Genomic DNA, 15,970 nt, shown 5'->3' with positions numbered 1-15,970 from the left:
GATTTATTTTTTTTAATCACATTAAATTTGCAACAGGAGTAGTATATTGCAAGACTGTTACTAAATTTTTATGTCAGTTCAAACTAAAATTTTAGTCATTACTTCTGCAGGAAATGACCCATGTTTTTTTCCACCAGAAGTGCTACTAATCTAAAAATATTAACAAATTGGAACAATGTATTTTAATTGCCCTGAATAATGCTTGCTAAGTGTCAGTAATGTAAGCAGCATTACCTCATCACTTAAAGCAGAAATGTTAAAGATCCACGCCATCTGCTACGCAAAAGATACTATTTTCCTCTTGAATAAAAGAGAACCTGAATGCCTACAGGTGTTTTGCAATTGTATACTAATCCACATATACAAAAACTCTAGTGCTTTACGTAATAATGGAGTACTACAGTATTTAAGATGTCCTATAGATGCAGGATTTCACTTTTTCCTCTTTTGGTGGATCTTCAGAAAAAGCATACAATGTAAAGCAAGACACTTTACACTATCTCAAACAAACAACATAAAATCACGTCATACTTTCTGAACTAGCTTAGATTCCTGAGCCATAAAAACTGGACCTGGAATTCCAATTTACACCCTACGCAACCTGACAGTGATGTCCCACCTATCTATATTATTTAAGAGATGGACTGAACTCTTCCAGGCTTGCTGGCATCAGGTGGGATTCACCTTTCTCAAAAGGGAAAGAGGGTCTTTGCTCACAAGCTAATGGGGCTTATTGACAGAGCTTTAAACTAGGCTTGAAGTGGGGAGGATAACATCAGGCTTGCCCGTGACAAGCTGTGGGATGACATGCCAAGGTTAGCGGTATGGGGTGCTAGCAAAGGCCCTCAGCCTGTCACTCGGAGATGCTCTGGCTACATGGCAGCACCACAATTGCAGTCTTACGGAGATGAGCCAACAGGGAAAAAACATTGAAATACCTCACAGGAATTAAGGGGTGCTCCTCTGAAAAGGTGACAGAGCTGACATACCAGCTGAATATAGCATCGTAGAATGGTCAGAGTTGGAAGGGACCTTAAAGATCATCAAGTTCCAACCCCCCTACCAAGGGCAGGGACACCTCCCACTAGAGCAGGTTGCTCAAAGCCCCATCCAGCCTGGCCTTAAACACTTCCAGGGATGGGGCATCCACAACTTCCCTGGGCAACCTGTTCCAGTGCTTCACCACCCTCACAGTAAAGAATTTCTTCCTAATATCTAATCTAAATCTCCTCTCTTCCAATTTAAAACCATTACCCCTTGTTCTGTCACTACACTTCCTGACAAAGAGTCCCTCTCCGGCTCTCCTGTAGGCTCCCTTCAGATATTGGAAGGCTGCTATGAGGTCTCCCCGGAGCCTTTTCTTCTCCAGGCTGAACAACCCCAGCTCTCTCAGCCTGCCTTCACAGGGGAGGTGCTCCATCCCTCTGATCATCTTTGTGGCCCTCCGCTGGACCCGTTCCAACAGGTCCATGTCCTTCCTGTGTTGAGGACTCCAAAGTTGGACACAGTATTCGAGGTGGGGTCTCACGAGCGCAGAGTAGAGGGGTGGAATCACCTCCTGCGACCTGCTGGCCACACTTCTCTTGATGCAGCCCAGGATGCGGCTGGCTTTCTGGGCTGCCAGAAAGCCTCTGAAGTGCCTCTACACCAATGCACACAGCATGGGCAACAAACAGGAGGAGCTGGAAGCCACCATGTTGCTAGAAAGCTACGACCCAGTTGCCATTACTGAAATTTGTTGGGACCAACCCCATGACTGTAGTGCAGCTATCAGTGGCTACAGGCTGTGCAAAGGGACAGGCGAGGAAAGAGGGGTGGTGGCATTGGCCTCTACATCTAGAAATGGATGGAGTGTGAAGAGCTGTCTCCGAAGAATAGCCATGAACAGGTTGAAAGGTAAGAATTAGGGACTGAGGCAACAAAGGGAGCCTTGTGGTTGGTGTCCACTACAGGCCGCCTGATCAAGGGAAACCTATTGACAAAGCCTTCTTACTCCAGCTACAGGAGACATCATGCTCACAGGCTCTCAGCCTGCTGGGGGACTTCAACCACCCTGCTGGAAAAGTAGCACGATGAGCTGTAGGCAATGCAGGAGACTCCCAGAATGCACTTAGGATAACTTCTTCAGCCAGGCAACAGACAGCCCCACCAGAGGGGATGTGATACTGGACCTGACGGTCACCAATGCATGTGAGCTCATTGGTAACGCCAAGCTTGGCCAACCAGAAGCACCTGAACAAGCTCAAGAAGGGGCCCATGTGAACCTCAGGACGTTCAACAAGGCCAAGTGCAAGGTCCTAGGTTAGGGCAACCTCCAGTATCAATACAGGCTGGGGATGAAGGGATTGAGAGCAGCCCTGCTGAGAATGGCAGATGAAAAGCTGGACATGAGCTGGCAATGTGCACTCGCAGCTCAAAGTCAATTGTATCCTGGGCTGCATCAAAAGCAGCATGGCCAGCAGGTCGAGGGAGGTGATTCTGCCCCTCTACTCTGCTGTTGCGAGAACCCTGGAGTACTGCATCCAGCTCTAGAGTCCTCAGCACAGAAAGACATGCACACACTGGAGAGTGCCCAGAGGAAGACCACAAAAATGATCAGGCTGGAACAGCTCTTCTATGAGGACAGGCTGAGAGAACTGGGGCCGTTCAGCCTGGAGAACAGAAGGCTCTGAGGAGACCTTATTGCAGCTTTTCAGTACCTTAAAAGGGGCTTATAAGAAAGACAGTGACAAAAATTTTTTAGGGCCAGAAGCAGTAGCACGAGGGCTAACCGTCTTAAACTGAAAGAGGGTAAATTCAGACTATATATAAGGAAGAAATGTTTTACAATGAAGGTGGTGAAACACTGGAACAGGCTGCCCAGAGAGGCAGTAGATGCCCCATCCCTGGAAACATTCCAGGTCAGGTTGGACAGGGCTCTGAGCAACCTGATCTAGTTGAAGATGTCCCTGCTCATTGCAGGGGTATGACCTTTAAAGGTCTCCCTTCCAACCCAAATTATTCTGTGATTCTATGAAAAACTGTAATGGCATTATTTGTAACTTTTAAGTAAGTGATTTGTTGCTTGAGAATACTGGTTAGATTTTTAGCTTCTCTGCAGAACTTTTTGACCTACATTATCAGAACCCACATATCAGAACAACAGAAGAGCAGAACTTGCTATCATGATAGCTACTTCCTCCTTCTCAAGTACATATTCAATAGAATCAGCTTAAATGAAATGTGTCCTTAATAATCTTTCAAGAGACTTCCTACCTTTCACATCTGCCACTATCATAAAGTCCAGGTGTTGACTTCGTAAAGCTTATAAAGTCATTTCAAAATCTGGGTTCTATGAAATAGCCTTCTATCTCAGTTTTTAAAAGTAAAACATAAAGAGAGTTGTAAGAAGTAATATGGAAACAGACTGGTTCACTAGTGAGTCCTAACGTAGAAACATTTTATCAGTTTCACCACGAATTCTTAAGTAACTTCTATCAACCAAGGAATTTGCTCTTTTCCAGTCTGGCAAGTGTAACAAAACCTACTGTAAAAGGTGCAATGGAAGAAAATCAGAACTCACTGTGGTGCGACTCGTCTCCAGTAGCGATCAATTCCATTTTTAAAGTACAGGACAGCTAACCATCTTACATTCACATCCAGGGTATGATTTGTAAAGATATTCTGGTTAAAAAAAGAAGATTAAGTTAAAAAGTGTTCCATACGCCATAGAGGGGATAGAAATTTTATTAACACGTGCACTAGCATACATATAAATACACACACCTCCATATGTACAGGTGTATATAAACAAAATGCATTAGTCAGCATTTGACAGACAAGTGAAACAATGTGTTAAACATTAATTCTTATAGATTACAAAATGCTTATCACTAGCCCTAATACTTGATTTGTAAAAATAAACCCAACATAAAGGGCAAATGTATTAGCAATCTTGTCTGGCTGAGCAGGGAATAAAAGGATAATAATTACTTGCACCAGCCAGTTATTACACTCTTTAATGACATAGCTGGATTCTGACTAGAATAAGAAATTATTTATTGTTCAGTGCCACAGACTTCCAAGACCTTTCAGGAGATTTCTTCAGTATCTTGCCATGTGCTGAACCCAATGCTGGCTGCAAAACAGAGACCTGGTAGAACAGCAACTCTCAAACTTGCCTGTGCTTATTCTAGGAAATTAGTTTCTACTACTAAAAAGCTATATATCTATAAACATACATATATCTGTATCTACCTACATTCACTTTTATGTACCTTTACATATATATAGACAAACACAGAGGGATTGTTTTATGTAGTAACGCTGTAAAATTAGCCAAGCGGGAAAAGCTAAAATAAAGGCAGGCTACTGACTCTTAATACAGGCACTACTCTGAACAGCAGCTCTCCTGTTCTCCACTACATCAGATAGGTCCTTCTTGAGGGGGTGAGACGTTACTCACTCCTTTAGGGAGCAAACAGGTGTGAGCTCAGTGGATTTATTATACAGCGAACTGCAGAAAAAAGCGCACCACTTGTATCAACTGCTTTTAGAAGGCTGCTAAGAAAGGACATCAAAAATGCAGGGATTCAGGTCAAGAGCTACTGTTGGGTGCTGTGGCTGAAGAACTATAAATAAACCCTTGAAAGAACTCAGCACTATAGACACCTGGGACCTCATCAAGCATTTTCACTATGAATTCAAAACTTAACCTTCTCTCAAACTCTATTTCTGTAACAGTAACAGCTTTCCAGATATAATGCCCAACATGAAAAACAAACCTCAAAAACTCCAATCACGAGAAAGCAGACAGACTTACAGGCCAACAAAGGTACCAACTCCAAAACTAGCAACTTTTAGAAAAACACCAAAAAGGTTGTAGCCCACTGATAAACATCACACAACATGAAAAGCATCTGTATGTAACACATCTTCCTTTCCCGAGGCTCATTTAGGAAAAGGAATTGAATCTCTGCAAGATTTGACCTTTCCCAAGTGCAACTTAAACATTTTATGGTAAAAACAGGAAACTTCAAACACTGCTGTAGTCTTATATCCGTGAAAACCATTGCAAACAAATGAAATGTGGAAAAGAAAACCACTTGTTCTGAAACTCCCATTGAGCCTTCTAATTACCATTCCCGTCCTTGCTCAAATACTCATTTGGAAGCAAAGCTCCCTCAAATCAAAATACCATACACCTAGATCAGACCTGGGCAAGAAATGCAAAAAAAGCCCACGCTATCTACGCAAGAACCAATGAAACCTCTCTATATACTCTGTATCAATACGAGCTTCCTAAAACATAGTATTTCATATAACACACTAATGCTGTTGCAGAAGTAACAGGAATGAAGCTAAACAATTCATAAACTGATACAATGGGTAAAGGGCAGAGGTTGCTTTTCAAAAACAGCCACTCCGACTTTTCAGCTCTGTTCTTCAAAAGAGGGGTACATAACACCTTCAAAAGAGAAGCACAGAAACTAATACTAGTAACTCCACCAGGTACTAAAAATTGTAGATTCAAAGATGCGTGTTTCATTGTTCATTATAATTTTCCCTATCCTGATCATCCCAGAGCCAACGTATCTGACAGTAAGTAATGATATTACTTTCTATACCCCATAGAGATTAAATGTCTTACCAACTCTCCATTTATCATCATCTGCTTCCCCTCACCCTTTTCAGCTCCACCAAGAAGGTGCCAACTATATCTTCTCCCAGGCAGTCCTCCTATCACAATCAAGTTAAACAAACAAGTACAGATTCTGTACTTCTATTAAATGTGGAAGATTACTGCTTATATTTCACACTTGAAGAAAGGCTGATGTGTTCCCAAACGGGGCTACTTAACCACATTAGTAGAATTAACAGAATTTCACCCTTTCAAACCCCACATTTTTAGGCCTTATATTTAAATCTAATTTGCATCAACTTCAGCTACACCTGTAAGTGCTCAACTTGTCTACAACCTGAGCTGTGAGCTCTCACTGTACACATCCAGAAAAAGAATGCCCAGTTTTCTATCAAGATCTTTTATCACCACAGAAACACTACGGCAAAGGCAGTGGGTAAAGTGAAATTTCACAGCTCGAAAGTCAGATTTTTTTTTCCCCTTTCCCTAAATCCCCTGACTTGCCTTTAACTTTCCAAGCAAATGAAACATAGGGTCTATAGAGAACAGAACATGTCACTCCACAACTCTTGAGTCATTCATCCTACGCACTGAAGACAGATGTTTGTAGGAAAAGCAGTTTATCTGTGTTTTTAAGACTACTAGAAATATACACATAGGAATCAGAGAATTACAACACTGTTTGCTTCTGAGTGTCTTCTCTGAAACCTTTGGGTCTCCTTCTTTGACTATGTTTTCATCACCTTGCACCATATTAATGCCTCTATTTCATCAATGGTACCTTTAGAAGTATTCCCCTTTCCCATTTCAGGAACGTTACTACCAGCCCAGTCAGCTAATCTCCCTGGGATCCTCTCTCTGCTGACAAGAAGGAAAGCAATCCCAGCTGGGTATCAAACTTAGGGCAATGAAAAGCACAAGGTAACTTCTATGAAAACAGCCATAACGCGGCATCTCCACAATAAAGAAAAGGTGGTTAATGCCTTGGTATATATAAGTGTCTCTGCCTCACGGTGTAAAGGTAATTCCTTTGAAAAGGGTCCTCTTGGCCTTCTCTTATCTAGAATTCACAGCAGGACAACAACAGGTTTAGCACTAGAGCCCACCCTCTCATGCAGCTAGAAGTTGGATTTCCTCCTTCTCCTGAACGCCTGGGAAAAGAGCCTGCTTTGAGACACACAGATGGCAATGCCCACTGCTGCACAGCATAAGGACACTAGAAACCGGACCATGACGACTCAGGACTTCACTCAGCCAGAGGTCACGGTCCAACAGTATTCTGGACAGCCACATTCAAAATTACTCAGCTTACTTAATAGCACTTTTACACTGTATCTTACCAACAAGACCGAATAGAAACCTGGCTGCGTCTCCCACTGCTTCAGTTGCTCCTCAGCCGGCTTCAACACTGCAGTATCTTGACTAGTAGCTTGGGTCAAGACTTGCAAAACAATAGTGCTAGCACTATTGAGATCCATGAAAATCTGAGAACATTTGAAAAGGAAGAAAAACACTTAAAAAAAGACAACAAATACAGTCAGGTATTTTCCATTCATATTACCTAAACACCCCACACTAATTTTTCATGAGACTACACTATGTAAGATAGCACTACACCCACTCACAGGCAGTGTCAGGGTACGGTGATTAAACCATTTTGCTTTCAGAAATCTGTTAGCAGAAAGCATTAAGTCTATCATTACAAGCACATTTACTAGATCTGAGGAATTACAAGAAATATTTTGATTTTAAACCAGTTACCTCTCCTGTGAAGCACAGCAAACTAAGAGCAAAACCTCAACTAGCGATGACTTCAGCTGCAGGCAGAGCAAACCATGGGTTTGTCTGAAAGAAGCAAAGATGCAGAGTAATAACATTTTTGTATTTTCTGAATAATTTTTCCCCAAAAGAGAAAATGACCCATTTCAGATAGTTAAATTCTATAATTCAGATTGATCTAGATATTTTATATCCATTAAGAGGATGAATTACATTTTCACAATTAAGAGTCCTAAATGAAATTGAATTTTTCTCAGTATATTTGTATTCCTTCATTAGCTATTCAGCATACAAAACGCTAATCAGCTGAACTAGGAAATCAGGCAATTGGTATTCTAACATATATGCATTCTCGTACTCTATAAAGACAAAACAAAACATTGCTCTCCAGATGACACACAGATTACACTTATTAAGACCATGGAAACAGCATTACAACAAATTAGAGAAACATATATAAAAGCAACTGTGAAGTCTGACAATTAAAACTGGGTTTCTGTCTATAAAAACTTCTGCTTATAACCTATGCAAACTTTTCATAATACAGATACATGTAAAATGTTTATATCCTGAAGGTTTCTAAATAAACAATCAAGCACAGTTTCTCTTTAACAAACAGGCTTGAGGATGTGCTTCTGTTTAATCATAGAATCATGGAATTGTGAGAGTTGGAAGGGACCTCTAGAGATCATCTAGTCCAACTCCCCTGCGAAAGCAGGATTGCCCAGAGCACATTACTCAGGTCTGCATCCAGGCGGGTCTTGAAAATCTCCAGAGAAGGGCACTCCAAAACCTCCCTGGGCAGCCTGTTCCAGTGCTCTGTCACCCTCACTGTAAAGAAGTTTTTCCTCATATTTGAGTGGAACTTCCTATGTTCCAGCTTGTGCCTGTTGCCCCTCATCCTATCGCTAGAAACCACTGGAAAGAGTCCAGCTCCATCCTCTTTCAACCCACCCTTTAGGTACTTGTAAACATAACAACATAAACATAAACAACAACATAAACATCAACACCCAAAAAAAGTTCATTTTTCCAACCTTCAGGAAAAAAAAAAACACCAAGGTGTGAAATTGTTATGGTCATAGTAAGAAAGCTAGAGAAATCTTATTCTGACATAGGTTTATTTTTTTGATTTTTTGAAAAAACAACCACCTTAACAACAAAACTAGCAACAAGATTAAATACCTTTTATACTGGTAATGGCCCTGCACAATTAAAAAAAACTAAACCAAACCACAAAAAAAAAACCCCAAACAAATAAAAATCTAAGAACTTACAATCTCTAAGTCTCCAATCAACCCCAAAAAGCAGACCAAAAACTGAAGGTCCTAATGTTAAAGAAAGTGTACTTCCAAAACTACGAACCAGAATATCAGACCTCCCTTTACAATAACCGAACAGAACAAGTAACTCAACCTCTGCTTTATGCTTCCCATGTGACACATCTTTACCTCTCTGCTTTAACCACCCTGTGTACCGGGTTTGCACAGCAAGGTTTTGGAAGCAGTGGGGCTACAGGGGTGGTTTCTATGAGAAGATGCCAGAAGCTGCCCCTATGTCCAATAGAGCCAGTGCCAGCTGGCTCTAAGACAGACCTACCACTGGCCAAGGCTGAGCCTATCAGCAATGGTGGTAGCACCTCTGTGATAACGTATTTAAGAAGGGGGAAAAATTCATTTTAAAGGAAACAAAACAGATTATGGGGCATTCATGTACCAGGTGATTTCACACTACAAAACTAAAATCATGTCAGCTAAATTAAATTATTTCTCAGCTATATTCAAATCCAAAGCAGAACAGGAGGGTTTCCCCCCACAGGAACAGTGCTTCTACTAAAAATTTATATACTTCACCTAGAACAGTTCTCACCAGAAGACTTACTTGTTGCAGTTAGTACAGGACAAACACAAAAACCATGAGGCTTTTTTTCATTTTCTTATTTCAAAATAATTAGCTGACAAATCTAAAGATAACAACAACAACAAAAAAAAAATCAAAAGACAAATATTCACAAAGTTTCTTTTTTATTAATGCTTCTCTATTCTTGAAAAGGTGTGTATTTTCATTTAAAAATTGGAGCAGCTATAGCTGCTCCAAAAAGAACCAAACCAACCTTTGCAGGTCAGAACAAAACCTCATTTAACTCAGTGTTCTTTCTCTGTCAAAAACCACAGTAGATGCCCAGGCCAGAATGGGCCAATCTTCTAGTGATATTTCTGAAGAATGCGCTCCCATCCTTTAGAAAACTGTGGTTCAAGGATTTCCTAGTAAGGGGCAGTGAATTTAAATTTAATAGCCCTCAATAGATTAAGTCTTCGATGAACTTGCACAGTTGCTTTTTGACCCCATGTAAACATCAGTCCTCGCACAACATTGGATGAGGCTGTCCAAAGCAAAATAAAATCAAAGATAAAAATAAGAATCACCCTGAAGACGAGGCAACTTTTGGATAATATTTATAAACACTGTAAAATATTTAAGGAAGCAGTATTTTCTGTATGGTTTGGGTGGCAAAAAATTAACTGGAAAAACATCTGATACCTGGACAGCAAATACAAATGGCAAGATGCACAAATGGCAATAATGCTTCATTACGGCTTGGATTTTGCAAAGTCCATTGCAAACTTATGAGAACCCATACAAGAAGCTGTCCACTGCTTTTACATTTAAGAAATTCCTCTAAACAGTTTCTGCTAGAGTTTTATTTATAGTTATCTTGCTTCTTTTTAAAATAAAAAAAGAAAGATTAAAAAAAAACCCCAAACTATTTCAAATCAACCTTTACTGTACCAAACTTGAATTTGCAGTTCAAGCTAACTACAAATAAGTTAAGCTGATATTAAGTACGGCCATCAAAACCACTAGTACAACCCTCTGCTGTCCCAGCACCCCTTAAACACCTGAAGCGGGAGGGAGTGGGGAAAATGCAGTTTTTTGGTTGGATCAAGCTCCCCAATCACATCCCCACCACTCTGCTAATCAGGTAAATGTGCTCAGCATGCAAAAAGCAGGCAGAACAGACAAAAGCAGCTTCTTCACTGTGCAACAAATGCTCATGCCTGCTTAAGGTGTTCACCAAACTGCAATTTTAAGAGACACTATGACAACTATTGGGAGATCCGCGACTTTATATTAGGGTGCTTACCAGTACTGGGAGAGTGAATGAGTCGCCACATTTAGAGATCTCCCTTCTCAGCGAAATTCAACGCTGGGGTATTATCAACCCCCTTTTTCTCACAAAAATCAGTCTTAACACTAGAGGGGAAAAAAATAAAGCAATTTTTTTCTTCAACTCTAAAAAATTAAAAACAATCAATTACCAGATTCAGACACAGAAAAACAAAACAATAGCATGCCATCAAGATGGCTTCAGCACTCCTGTCAGCTAGAGGACGTTCAAGTAAAACTAATTCCTAAAAAGTAAAACCACAAGCTCCTGGGATCTAATCCTGTGTATCAACCTTCTTTTACTTCTCTGTTTTACCAAAATTTGAAGTGAACTTAGAGCAAACTTACATATTAGGGCAGAGCCAACTTAATAATTGTCCCCAAAAGGCCAAAAAGGGGAACTGGGGGGATGAACCAGACAAAAAAACAAGCCAAAGAGATAAGCCACCTGAGCACACTGTTCCACAGACATCAGAAGGTGAGAAAGGAGGAATATGAGACTTCCAGCCGTGACAAGCCATTACAGGCTCTGGTCCTAAAAGGCAATTTCAACTCTGACATAGTCTCCCCTTGCATTCCCTTCTCACCAAGAGGATTTCTATTGGGAACTTATGTTCTGCATGCACTCTATAAAGATGACTGACTCAATGAGCTCATACCTCATGTTAACAGGATCCGCCCAAAACACAGTTTTAATTACTGCCATGTACAGATACTTCTGTGAAAACAATTCCTGCAGATAGAACAGAGCTGTGCTTTAGGATTTTAAACCCACATCTCTGAAATTTGAATTTGTTGTGACCCTACCCTTTTTATTTATTTTTTTTTAAATTTATGGCCCTGGGCCTCTTCAGATCATAATTTATGCAGATGCTTCTAGATGCCACAGAACAGCACAGGCCCATGAATATTGTGGCTCTAATATTGTGAGATGGAGACAATTTCGATCTCTGACAAATCAGGCTTTTCTGTTGCACAGCAAAGGCAGAAGGAGATGGGTTACACCACAGGGACAGGGATTTCCTTGACAGTCTGTTGGGTACTTCTAGAGCTTAACTCACTGTTGAACAAGTTCTACAAGACTGTCCTAGAGATGAATCAGAGGAGGTGAGTATTAAATAGCTGCCATCTTTCAGGTATCTTCACAGCCATGGGGCGTGTATAGAAATGCTGGTAGAGTCTGTTAATCTCATGAGCAGCATTTTCTTAGAAGGAAGGCAGGGAGCTGGCAGAAGTCATTGCTGAGCCGCTCTCCATCATCTTCAAAAGGTCCTGGAGAACAGGCGAGGTGCCTGAGGACTGGAGGAAAGCCAATGTCATCCCAGTCTTCAAAAAGGCCAAGAAGGAGGACTCACGAAAATACAGGCCGGTCAGCCTCACCTCCATCCCTGGAAAGATGATGGAATGACTCGTTCTGGGCATCATATCAAAGCATATGGAGGGAAAGAAAGCTATCAGAAGTAGTCAACATGGATTCACCAAGGGGAAGTCATGTCTGACTAACCCCATACAGCCTTCTGTGATGGCATGACTGGTTGGATAGATGAGGGGAGGGCAATGGATGTTGTCTACCTTGACTTCAGCCAAGGCTTTTGACAGTCTCCCACAGCATCCTCATAGGTAAGCTTAGGAAGTGTGGATTAGAGGAATGGACAGTGAGGTGGATTGAAAACTGGCTGAAAGACAGAGTTCAGAGGGTTGTTATTAGGCGCACAGAATCTAGCTGGAGGTCTGTAACAACTGGAGTCCCCCAGGGGTCAGTACTGGGTCCAGTCTTCTTCAATATATTCATCAATGACCTGGATGAGGGGATGGAGTGTACCCTCAGCGAGTTTGCTGACGATACAAAACTGGGAGGGGTCATTGACACGCCGAGGGCTGTGCTGCCATACAGCGAGACCTGGACAGGCTGGAGAGTTGGGCAGAGAGGAACCTGATGAAATTCAACAGGGGCAAGTGTAGGTTGCTGCACCTGGGGAGAAATAACCCCATGCACCAGTACAGGTTGGGGGCTGAGTTGCCGGAGCACACCTCTGAGGAGAAAGACCTAGGAGTCCTGGTGGACAATAGGATGACCATGAGCTGACAATGTGCCCTTGTGGCCAAGAAGGCCAATGGCTGGGGTGCATCAGGAAGAGTGTGACCAGCAGGTCGAGAGAGGTTATCCTCCCCCTCTACTCTGCCCTGGTGAGGCCCCGTCTGGAGTACTGTGTCCAGTTCTGGGCTCCCCAGTTCAAGAAGGACAGGCAACTACTGGAGAAGGTACAGTAGAGGGCTACAAAGATGATTAGGGGCCTGGAGCATCTCTCTTATGAGGAAAGGCCGAGGGACTCGGGTCTTTTTAGTCTAGAGAAGGCTGAGGGGGGGATCTGATCAATGCTTATAAATACTTAAAGGGTGGGTGTCAAGAGGAGGGGGCCAGTCTTTTTTCAGTGGTGCCCAGGGATAGGACAAGAGGAAATGGGCACAAACTTGAATATAAGAAGTTCCACCTAACCATGAGGAGGAACTTCTTCACTTTGAGGGTGGCAGAGCACTGGAATAGGCTGCCCAGAGAGGTGGTGGACTCTCCTTCTCTGAAGACCTTCAAAACCCGCCTGGACAAGTTCCTGTGCAACCTGCTCTAGGTTGACCTGCTCTGGCAGGGGGGTTGGACTAGATGATCTCCAAGGGTCCCGTCCAACCCCATGTGATTCTGTAATTCTGTCTACACTTTTAGTCACAACAGCCAGAATTTCCAAATTTGATCATTGGGTAAGGTTAGCGTTTCCCATCTTACTTACTAATCTCAAACTGTGTCTTCACAACAAACATTGAGCAATTGCAGGAATATTGCTTGCTTTCTGCCACTTTTTATACCCATTGCTATCATAACTAAGTAGCACATGTCTGGTGGGGGAGGAAGGAGAAGAAATCCCTTCAACTAGAAAGTGTTCAGTACTCTCAGCTGCAAATCCAAGCATGGCTCTATTGCCATGTCAAAATTTCTTCTTGTATGCGGCAAAAGAGACTAATCACACATAACAAGGAAAAGCTGCTCTCTAAGACCCCACTGAATATGCACAAGACTGAAACAACAGCATATTCTCAACTCTCAGCTGACAGGAAAAAAACCACCCCTCAGTTACACCTAAAAGAAAAGCCACCCCTCGGCACAATGAGACAGCGTCTTCAGAAACCACAAGTACCAATACCAGCCCATCATCATTACTATGTGATGTCCTGCACTACATTCTCACTCCTTCATCTCCTTTTGCTTGCAAAAATCCAAGACTCACTTCTGTTCTACCTTTCACTCTTTAATTCCCTTTCTAAGGAAGTATCTGCATACACAGTTTACTTTAGAGAATATTCCAAGTCTCTTAAATGTTCTGCCATACTAGTTTAATGTTTTTCCTGAGCAGTCAATCCTTTTGATAGAGGCAAAAGAGTATCTATTTAGTTTTCCCGTAACACAGAAATACATCCAAATTTTAGAATCACATCTCAGTTCTGAAAACAAATCAGATCTTGCTATAGATCTGCAAGGGAACAAAACAAAGGATTTCATCAGTAAATGCCTCCACATTTCACTTTTTCTTGACTGCAAAGAATGCGGTAGGACAACGCACTCATATACACACAATTAATTCTGTCTATTTTTTGTTATCTTTTGTTAAAATTCAATAAATTCTTTCCCCGGTAATGAGGTGCAAGAATGGATTCAGTTAAGATTCTCTGAAGTCAGAAGGAGAGAAAATGCATTCTCACTGAAAATGCAAATACATACTGAGCTACTTTAAGAGGAATGGGGCAAGCGGCTCTAGGGATGTTGTTACCCTCCTTTTCTAAGCAGTATCTGAGACTGCTTCTAGAGTAACATCTTCAATTTTGTCATCATAGTTCTCCCTTTTCACAGTTCAAGAAAAAAGTGTAGAAACTGGGGAGAGGCCAGAGCTACTAAGATGATCTGGGATCTAAAGCAAACTACCTGTGAGGAGAGGTTGAGGACTTGTTTAGTAAAGCAGAAGCTAAGGGAAGACTTTGTAGACACAACTAACATCCTGAAAGGCACTTACAAAGAGGACAGAGCCAAACGCTTCTTGCCAGCAGGTTATATAACTAATAAATAAACACAAAACGACCAACTGCAGCTTGGGAGGTTCCAGTAGAAACTTAAGACCATCTTTTGTTGTACATTTGTCTTAAGGAAAACATGAAAAACAAAGTTTCCATTCCAAAAAGCTGCAAGAACCACTTACGGGTCACCTTCTGAAACAAGTAACACGAATGCTAGCATTCATAGTGATATTGATATGTCATACTAGCACTGCTTTTAAGGATACTGCCAATTTCAGGAACAGTTGGTAGTTATACCAATCTCTCTCCAGTCTTCTATAAACTTTCCCATGAGCCTCTTTTCTAACATTATAGTATCTGTATCAAACATTTCTACTGAGCAGTAAGACCAAAAGAACTGCCAGTATCCCTGCTACCCAAGGTACTACTTAAAAACACTAATGACTACACTAATGATTACAATCACTACAATGACTAATGTCAGTCATTACCAAGATTTTTCAAAAGCAACAGATTAATTTTTCTTTGTGTAAATGAACAAGGCTGTCTATATTTTGCTCAATTTAAGCCACAGTAAAGAAGACAAATAAAAATATCAAGTAGGAAATAGTTACAGGGCTTTTTTTCCCCATTCTGCTACTGACAGAGGAATAGAACTTCTACAAATTTATTTTTATAAAAACATAACATTTAATTGAAATCTAGGTCTGAAACACATCAGCACGAAGAAGACACAAAGGATCAAAGGACAAAGACCAAGAATGAACACAGGAATCAAGAACAGCAGTGAGCAAGACTGACAATAATATCCTGGGAAGTAAGTCAGATTACATTAAAAATATTGAGAAGAATAGCTTTTCAGGTTAAATGGAAAGCACCGAACTGACCACAAACTCCTGACAGAAAAAACAGGCAGTAAAAAAAACTACAGTGGGACTATTCCAAGGATTTGCTTGGATATGATTCATAAGAACCTCTGCCATAGCGTTCAGTATTGATGGCACAGAAAAAGCTGAAGGAATAGTATACACAGAGACAACAGAAGAATATTCTTAACGTTTAATAGTAAACTTACAGGAAGGCAACTCTTACAAGACCAATCTCATTCCTTTGACTTCTTCCTAGTTCACTGCATCTTAACAAATTTTCAAAAAGATATGGCAGAACTTCATAAAAAAGTACTGTGCAACACCTAAAGCCGAAATGCAAGTTTCAGTCTGCCCTCATGCTCTGGAATGGATTTAAACCATTTCAGCTTAACCACAGTTAAAGGCCGCTTCTTATGATACGGTTTTAAAATTTTATATGTAAAACTTGCGTAACAAAAACTTTTATTATGTCATT

General features: G+C 41.2%; 1 protein-coding gene across 1 annotated transcript in view; it reads right to left on the bottom strand.

The window, feature by feature from the left end:
- The window catches only part of IPO11 (importin 11), an 80,406-nt gene extending 72,941 nt beyond the window's left edge, over nt 1–7,465 (bottom strand). The window contains exons 1-3 of the mRNA XM_074165828.1: nt 7,382–7,465; nt 6,961–7,104; nt 3,563–3,663 (exon numbers count right to left, since the gene is read on the bottom strand). Of these exons, the coding sequence (XP_074021929.1) occupies nt 3,563–3,663; nt 6,961–7,098 (239 nt within the window). The 5' untranslated portion in view covers nt 7,099–7,104; nt 7,382–7,465. The remainder of the gene's footprint in view (nt 1–3,562; nt 3,664–6,960; nt 7,105–7,381) is intronic.
- Between the last annotated feature and the right edge of the window lie 8,505 nt (nt 7,466–15,970).

This window comes from Numenius arquata, chromosome Z (genome assembly GCF_964106895.1).
Source record: "Numenius arquata chromosome Z, bNumArq3.hap1.1, whole genome shotgun sequence".
NCBI lineage: Eukaryota > Metazoa > Chordata > Aves > Charadriiformes > Scolopacidae > Numenius > Numenius arquata.
This window is presented reverse-complemented; position numbering and strand designations above follow the sequence as displayed.